Source organism: Dreissena polymorpha, chromosome 4 (assembly GCF_020536995.1).
Source record: "Dreissena polymorpha isolate Duluth1 chromosome 4, UMN_Dpol_1.0, whole genome shotgun sequence".
In the NCBI taxonomy this organism is placed as follows: domain Eukaryota; kingdom Metazoa; phylum Mollusca; class Bivalvia; order Myida; family Dreissenidae; genus Dreissena; species Dreissena polymorpha.
Genome location: NC_068358.1, coordinates 60,886,900 through 60,896,416, shown reverse-complemented (window position 1 = coordinate 60,896,416; position 9,517 = coordinate 60,886,900). Strand labels below are relative to the sequence as shown.

The 9,517-nt window shown below is 37.4% G+C and overlaps 1 protein-coding gene across 9 annotated transcripts in view; it reads left to right on the top strand.

Moving 5' to 3' along the window:
* The first annotated feature begins 1,044 nt into the window (after positions 1–1,044).
* Positions 1,045–9,517, top strand: part of LOC127877467 (uncharacterized) — a 192,362-nt gene continuing 183,889 nt past the window's right edge. For 7 of the 9 annotated variants that reach the window (XM_052423385.1, XM_052423380.1, XM_052423384.1 and 4 more), the window contains exon 1: positions 1,045–1,155. In XM_052423385.1, coding sequence (XP_052279345.1) covers positions 1,144–1,155 — 12 coding nt within the window. In that variant the 5' untranslated portion in view covers positions 1,045–1,143. The remainder of the gene's footprint in view (positions 1,156–9,517) is intronic. The other 2 variants (XM_052423376.1, XM_052423381.1) reach the window with 2 other exon arrangements.

Here is a 9,517-nt window from a genome sequence, read left to right as displayed (position 1 = left end):
CTCCCCTTATCTAGAGTCCTGCTATAAGTTCAATTGAACACAGTCGTGTTGATCCACATGATCCGTTGTATTTTCAAATCTCTTAATCTCAATTTATCATTTATAAACAAATTTATTATTAAGACAATTTTTTTCGATCGTCATTTGAAATATATTACTTCAGAAATAAGCATTCGTATCTTATTTAAAATTTGCACTTATACTATTAATTATATAAACTAATAGTAATAAAATTTTTGAAAACGAACAACGCCATTGGTTATATTTTACATGTGTATGTAATTACGTTATGCATAGATTCCCGAGGTGTCGGGCTTGACAATGCAAATTTATTCGTACTTCAAAATGTTTGGTAAGAATAGATATAATATACATAAATGCATTTCAGGTAGAAGATAAAACTCGGTTATCAGAGTGCCCAATTTGTTGAAAGTCTCTGTTATCCGAAGTGCCCTATATCGGGAATCAAAGTATCCGCAATTTCATGAATACCACCTATTAAAACATGCTCTATCTTCGTTTATATTTCATTGAATACTATCAAAATTTCCGTATTTGAAGAACAGTGATTACTCTACATGCTGGAATATCAACCAATTTCTTGCAATATTTATAAGTAGTTTTATTTTGTTGAAATGTTTACTGTTCATCTAGTTTATGCTGTATTCCGACCGAATTTTCTATTTTTTGGGGAAAAATCTATCATTCTTCCGGGATGTTTTTCTTTGCAATAGGAAGCATACACCATTCATAAACTCGACCATGCGCCTTGTCTAAAAAAACTAATCTTTATGAAAAAAACTTTTTAAAAAAAACGGATGAACTTACCTCTCGCGCGTGGCTTTGTTGTTATCTGGTATCGAAGTGCCATCTGTTATCAAAGTATACGTATACAAAGCGTGTCTAAGAGCGCTTTTTCATAAAAAAACTTGTTTAATAGTTCATTTTTAATGAAGCATGGAATGTAACGCTGTCCGACCGCTGTATTAACGTGTAGATAACATGTTTCCCAATATGCGGCTATTTTTAGAACGTGTATAATTATGGAATTCCCACTTTCTGTTTGAAAAATCCAAGACTATTGTCTGGTGATATTCTTTTGGGAACAAACAATAGGATATATAATAAGAATTCGTGCATAACATGGATTTGAAGGTATGCTTTAGTTTTTGTTTCACTTGTGAACATTAACATAATCGGCTTTCATATAGCTTAAGTGTTAGCTATTTACAGCTAAGAGGTTATCCTACATTATATTGTTAATCGTCTGTATAACGAGTTAATGACATATCACTTCCTAAAATGGTCAGAAGTGGGTTGGGTAATGTTAAAGAATAATTCCTTATAAAAGCATTCTATATTAAGTTTGGAGCAATATGCATAATTAAAATAGCATACACTTCAGTGATACATGAACAAGTTGTAATGAAACCTTTCAAAAAGAGTAAATAATCACATATTTTCACCTTAAAAACCACTTTCTTCCTGGGCGACCAAAGTCCTCATTTTCTTATTTTCTTCATAAATCCACTGTTACCAGCTGGAACATACACCACTGTAGAGCAAAGTGTTAGAGCAGAGGCGTATCCAGAAAATTTTCAGAGGGGGGGGGGGCTCAACAGGGGAGGGTGCAGGAGGGGTGTCCCCTTTCTGTCATCGATTTTTTTTTTAAATGGCACATTGAAATGATGCGATTTCCTGCTATCTAATCAGCATTTTGCATGATAAAAGTGCATGTGAAACAAATAAGAACTTGAGTTCACACATCTAGTGTGACAGACACACGAACAGACACAGGGGTAAATCAAATGTCTCTCAAACCACTAAAGTGGTGGGAGAAATTATCTGTATCCATAACTTTTTTAACGGAGTTAGATGGGTGGACCTCCTATTTAACCTTGTTGGATATCCTTCTAGGTCAACTAAGGTACAACATTAAAATGTTTATGTCCATGTCCCTATGAATGGAAAGCAGGCACACAGCGGACAACCTGTCCTGACCCATTGATCATCTTAGTTTTGTCTTAACAAGTCCTTGGGCACTGATACTCCTTTCACACTCGCATGATGTGACAGGGAACACACATGATATGGACAAAACAGTGTAAATGGTGGGGTACAGCTTGGAATCACAATGTGCAACAGAGCCCTGAAGGGAAGTAGGTGGGTTGGGTACACCTTTCCACCTAGCCTGCCATATAAAGTGCAACTCGCCAGGCAGGGACTGAGGGGAAGGGAGATCATCATTGAACCATTCAAGGTCACTAGCACTGACAGGAGAGGAGCACGTTTGTTCAGGTATAAACTTTAATCCCATGGCTGCCTTAGTCTGCAAATCACTGAATCGGGTGTCCATTTCATTCACAAAAGTGTCAACAAAGGGAATCGTTAGGTTTCTTGTGTAGTTTAATTCGGGTGTTGCTGCCTCGATGTTGTCACGCTTTAAGAAAATGATTTAGTTTAATGTAGCAAAGTAATTCTTCATTTTTGAGTCTTTTTTACTTTTAAAAACTATGGATTAACATCAAAGCAGTTAGCCCGATTTGTAAAAAAAAACAACAAATTAAAACAAAAAAAAATAATTGCCATTCATTAAGGGTGCAGTTGAATTTCACTGGCAATAACTTGTTACTCAAAAGGATTATCACTCTAAAGAGCTAAAACCAATTAAATTCATCAAAGAAATTACCGAAATAATAATAATGATTGTTCATTGCGTTCGTCTAAACTCTTTAATTGCTACAAATTGAAAGATTGTTTTTCACAAGTTTCATGCGGCAGCCATTTGTAAACATTTATCTTTAGCTAAATGTATGGATGAATTTCATTAGTTGAATGTATCTTCGTCAGCCAATCAAATAGCGCAGTTTATTACTTACACTCAATGAAGCGTGCACTTTAGCTGACGAAGGTTAGATCGTCTGTACACATGCCTGGGGGCTAATCACACAAATCTACAGCTGTTTATGGCTTAATTAGGGACATATGACAGGAAGTACACGAGTGGATTGAAACTGTAAGGGGCCCATTTTTATTAAAAATCGTGTCTAGCCAGCCAGCTGGGAGGGGGGGGATTTAGCCCCCTAGCCCCCACATAAATACGCCTCCTAAGAGTATTTTTAAATATAACACACTAGAAACACTGAAAAAAACATCCTTTTTTGTAAGAAAAAAATGTAAAAAACTGGAGTCAAAAAATAGTACACTTGAACAAGTATGGTGGGCCAGAAATGATAATTTACACACAAGAAAATAAAAGATATAGAAATATTGAAAACATTTTAATAAAATCTCTTTAATTTTATAGCGTATAATAATTATATATGAATACTGATATATGAATGTGTTTGTTAAAGTGATGTTTTACACATTTTCAAAAGTTTTCAATAAAATTTATATTTATCATTTCTGGTCAACCATACTTTTTTCTTTCTATTTTTGGACTCCAGTTTTTTTACATTTTTTCTTACAAAAAAAGATGTTTAATATCTAGGTTTAAATAATCGGCATTTATCTCCCTTGCTAGCTCAGGAAGTGCGTCGATATGGTCACCATCATCCATTTCCGCATTGTCAAATACTTTTCGGAAATAATTATACCAATCATCACCAGAAATCAAATCACTCGAATCGTTTCTACTTATATTAGCCTTTTTTAATTGATCCCAGAATTTCGTTGGTTTGGCGCTATTGTTACATAACTGTTCACGTTTCGATCGCTGTAACTCTGATTTGTTTGTGTTACACGTTTGCTTAAACTTATTTCTGTTTAATTTATATTGTTCGAAGTCACCACTTGTGTTTGTCGTACGGAACTTCCTTAAAGCTCGATACTTCTCGTATTTAAGATTCGAACATTCTGTGTCCCACCATTCAGGTTGAGTAACATTATTTGATCTGTTATGCGGGCCGCAACGTTTCTTCTTTATACAAGCGCCTGCCTGTTCAAAAACATTCATGAATGCGTTTAATTTGTCAAAAGCGTTTCCGTTTGGTGGCAGCCGTTCAAAGGCGCTATAATGCGTTTCGAAAAGTTCTATAAACGTTTCACGACAGCCTTCATTCCATTTAAAATGGTGTGCAGTTGTTAGGTTTGAATAATCAACTGGGTGCGTATTTTTGCTGTTACACTTAAAATGCAGTTTTAACGGAAAGTGATCCGAAAAGTCTTCGCTCCCAACCTCGAAGTGACTAACATGCTCAAAAAGCGATGTTGGGAACAATATATAGTCAACTACACTTTTCCCGCCGTTTGCAGTACATGTGAATTCGCCTAATTTGTCACCATCTGATCGTCCGTTTAATGCATGAATGTCAAAAACGGAGCAAAGTTCACAGAGAGCAACACCAAACCTATTAAGCGTAACGTCTTTATTTCTCCGTGGCGTACAGAACGTGTCACTTGGATATGCAGTTTCACCGAATATATAATTGACGTCATCGTTTGGTATATAGACTAGTTTGTCACTTATCCTTGCGTTCAGGTCCCCGGCTACTACTAAGTGTGCTGATGGGAAGTCTGATACAATGGCAAGAAGTTTATCCTGCAGACTTTCAATGCCATTTGTGGTAATGTCTTCGTAAATTGGTGATCTTTCTGGGGCAATGAATGTAAAGTACAAGATTACATCCTGCATAAGGCATAGAAACTCTTTCGATACAGTAAATAATACACAATCATCAAATTTGTCGTATATTTGCTTAAAGTGCTGACTAAACGTATCCCGCACAAAAACTGTGACGCCCCCTGTGCCTCGCTTATTTCCACAGAACCTCATATTTGAGTAACACGTATAGCCACTTAAAATTGATTAAATTCATCTGCACTTCTCTGCCAGGTTTCATAAAAAGCGATTATATCGAACGATTTACAAAATTTATCAAACAGTACATCATTGTCGTATTTCTTCAGACCTTGAATGTTTAATGAGCATATTTTAATATATGTACACCTATTTACATTTACACTGCAGTTTGGGCTTCGGCCGGACCCCTATTTAGGAATTAAAATGGGCATTTTAGTGTTGACGTTGAACACGTAAGTATCGCCGTCAACTATAAGTTTGTCCAACTTAAATCTCGCGGATTTTTCTCTGATATGCACTGTTGCAGAAACGGATACAGTCCGGTGCGCGCTTTTACGATCCTTTCCGGTAGATCTTCCACTACCCTACCGGTTACGTGCTCCTGTTTGCGCTTTTGTCGAAAAGCATTTAACAATGCGTCGCGACTTTTTAACGCACAAAATCTAGCTAATACAAGACTATCTTTTTTGTTTGCAAGTCTATATGCGTAGTCCAAAAGTGGTTCATCCTGATTCAACCCTAATTCGGTCGAAAAATAAATACGAAGTTTTTGTTCTATTTGAGAAGCGGTTTCATTTTCAGAGAAAGCCATGCCGTATATTTTAAGATTGTTTTTTCTAAGAGCCATATCATGTTTTTCTTGTTTAAGTTCCGTTTCGCTTAGTTTTTCCTCATACAGTTTCATTTGTTCTGATAGTTTTGTAACAGAGGATTTTAGTTCCTCATTTTCCTTTCGTATTGCCTTGTTTTCATCTTTTAAAGAATTTACAGAATGTTCAAGACTGTCAAATTTTTTGTTCATTTTCTTTACGTCGGAACGAATTTCTAATAAAATTGAGGCCACATTGACGTTGATCGTATCGCCCTCGGTGTCCGAATGGTTAGAAAATAGTGAACAACCATCATCGTCGCCGTCGTTCGTTTGCTGACTTTCTTTAGTGAGCCAGTTGTTTAGGGATAGCTGATTTGTGTCGCGGTCTCGATCTGACGGCCCCGGCTGCTGTGAAGAACGCACAGTAGTTAGGCATTCACGATCGGGTCGGACTCTGGTGTCTTTTGATAAGTCAACCACGTTAACGCTTTCGGTCGCAGTCTTTTCACTGACGGATGTACTATCGCGGTTCGTGCTTCTACCAAGAGACTTCTGGCGCGGTAATCTTTCGCGCAGATCAGGGCCTGGGCCTGGGTTCATCTCAATGCACTGCGCCGCTAAGAGCAAAAACAGTACTATACGTATAAACAGCGATACGTGTGTGATTTAAAGCGACTTAAAGTTTTAGCAGCTGGCTGTGAAAAGGTTCCGATCCGCGCCCGCCAGGCTTCTGTAGTAATCCCCATTTTGTTAAAACACTTCCGCACTGTCAGCGCTCAATCCGTGCGTGAAGAAATAATGCACTTTTGTTGATAGTCAATAATAATTCAATTTAGAAGGCTGAATCTAATTTAGAAGGCTGAATCTAAGTACACACACTATTTGCAATATAAATTATTAGATTGCAAATAAATCAATCTGTTAGAACAGTCTATTTACTGACGAAAATATTGATTAATATAGCCTGATAATAATATACTGAAAACTGTTCTTTAGTAAACAGTAATACCATCAATCACATTGACTTTAGAAGACAATGTACACAAGATGAAAATTAAACAATACCATTCATCAGGTCTAAATATTAGGAAACAATTGAAATATGATAAATAAAAACATGGACAAACAAAATCAATTTAAAACAATTGTTTTAAAATATGTTTAAATATTTTCATGAAAAGCAGATAGACAATGCATTTTCATAGGGACTGTTATGCATACTAATGAAGTTATACATAATAAATATGGACCTCCTTTTTACAGTTATTATAGTCCTGAGCATAGATTGGCATGACCCATTCTCCATATCTATCTGGAGGTCCATTCTATACATAGATGGTGACGTCACTTCGTTATTGTCATCTCTATGCTAGGACGCATCACATTCCCCTGATTTGGGGATTTGCGCTTCCGCCAAAATAGTTCTGCGTAGGAATGAATATTTTTCTATAATGAGAAAAACGGTGTTAAATATGTGTTGAAAATGGAATGTTGTTTAAAGAAATGTTATTTAGTATGTTTAAATGCGATTTTGAATCTCTATTAAGGCGATTTTCAGAAGCACGATTACTTGACTTACTTTCGCTTTTACTTTTCACTTGTAAAAGAAGTGCTACCCACAATTCCTTGCGCGTTAGTACATAGGTCAGAAGAACCGGTGTGTACACAATGTCTGGAAGTTGTCTTAGCTTTTGGGGTCTGCCAGCTGGTTCTGGGTGTATTATTGTATGTGGTGTAACTTGAGGTGTATGTTGCTGTGTTGTATGTGATGAAGTTTGAGTCTCACCTTGAGAATGGTTACTCACTGGCTGACTTACTAACTCACTTATATGAGAGTTTACCCTGAATTTGTGGAATTTTGATCCCTAAACAAATTGAGTGAGTTGTTTGACTGCTCAGACCTGCTACTATCAACCGCCGACGGTGTCTGAGCTTAGGGACTGAGAATCTCAGAATTGGCATTGACAACCGGACTGTTTGTCCGTTGTCTTGTGAAATATCCAGGTACATATCCTACTCTCCGCTGCGGAATGACATAAGTGTCTGACTCGGACCAACAGTCACTATCGGATGTATCCATGGGTTTTGCCTGTGATCTGGTAACCTTTTAGGATTTTGAGTTCCCTTTTTGTGAATTGATGTGGGAGATGTACTAGGGAATATTGCTATTGGCAGCAGTAAATTCCTATGCAGTGTTCTGATAGGACCATTACAATCTAATCTTCTCGCCTAACCTTGTATACTGGAATGTCAGGATTTGGAATTTTCATGACAGTATACGGTTCAGACTACCACCGGTCAGCCAACTTGTGCTTACCATCAAAATGAGTTTTTCTCACTTAAACTCTATCATGGACCTCAATACTGGTGGCATTAACCTTGCGGTTGTAAAATGCCTGATTCTTTACACCTTGCTTCGCAGAGGCCTCAGCAGCCAGCGTATGGGGTTGCTGCATGCGATTTTGCAATTTGTGTATGTAACCAGTAGGGCCTGGAGATCCTTCATTCCCGGGCTCGGTATCCATGAATGTATCTATCGCAAGTCTGGGATGCCACACAAACATGAGATAGTGGGGCGAATATCCTGTATCGTCACTTTTAGTGGCGTTATAGGCTTGCACCATGGGACCTACAAAGGATTTCCAATCTTGTTTTTGGACTGGATCTAGTGTTCCCAACATCTTTATGAGTGTTTGGATGAATCGTTCCGCTGGGTTACCCATTGGATGGTATGGGGTTGTGCGGGACTTTTCATGTCCAGCTATTTTCCAAAGCTCCTGTATTACCTTACTCTGAAAATTTTTGCCCGGATCGCTGTGAAGGCATACAGGAAATGAGTAGTACCTAATAAAGATGTCATACAGGGCTTTTGCTGTAGTAGTGGCAGTTTGGTTTATGCAAGGAAAAGCTTGTGCATACCTGGTAAAATGGTCTGTTATTACCAGGATATTTTCATGTCCTCTCTTTGATGGTTCTAGAGACAGAAAATCCATGCAAACCAGTTCCATGGGTTTTGTGTTCTTGATATTTACCAGACCAGCTGTCTGTTGAGGACGTTTCCAGTAGTAGGGAAATTAGGCTTCTGGGACAGAACCGTTTCCCATCCGTTTCCCATCCGTTTCCCATCCGTTTCCCATCCGTGTCCCAGGCAATTCTATATATAAATGTATAATATCTTTTTCAAGATATTATATATCCCCCAGGAAATTCTCTATATATATAAATGTATAATATCTTTTTCAAGATATTACATATTTCCGAAAAGTCAAGCTCGGGGCGGCATCCCATTTGCAAACGCGGCGGCTCGAGGACTTTTGACCACTACCATTATTCGTGAAGGCCTTTGAAAAATATTTCGTTTATATGTTTAATTTCAAAGTCTTGGTAAACAATGTCGTTTGGTTTGATCATTCCGAGTAAGAATGCCGTGGTAATAGCACCTTTGTGATATTTTTTCTCCTTTATATCACACTCTAAGTTTAACACGTATTTGTCAATCAACCTAAGTTGATTCCGTTTTTTAACGTTCACCCACTGTTTCATTGACTCTTTAATGGTTGCTTCCATCTTTTCAAACTCATCGTTTTTAGTCCAGAGCATTTGATTAAGTTCATCATGCAGTTGGACGCTGTATGTTTTTGGTATTTTAAACGTTTTATTGAATTTTAATACGGTAGACGTTCCATCGTCTTTGTCAATAATCATACCACATTTTCCGAACCCTAGAAGCTCCAAATACCTCTTATTTTCCTTATCAGTTTCACGCTTACTACATTCTAGAAAAAACGGATAAAATCTCATGTTTTATATTAGAGTTTGATACTTATAAATCACGTTGATAAAACATACAACTGCATAACTTGAACTCCAAGATCTCCGACTCCAGTACTTGCTTGTATAGCGAGTCTATAATACTGGTATGCTGTAGTAGTTGAAATATCGAAAAACAAAGGAGCATTAGCAGAGCCAAGCAACTTAGTCGTAGATGTCAACAGTGGTTCAAATGTTTTTCCATCATTGCTTCCAGGAAAAATTCCATTCAGTTATATTTTTACCATCAATAGCTCGAGCTTTGAGCGCCACTCTCCAAATGGTAACGGCTTCAGGACATTTAATTTGCA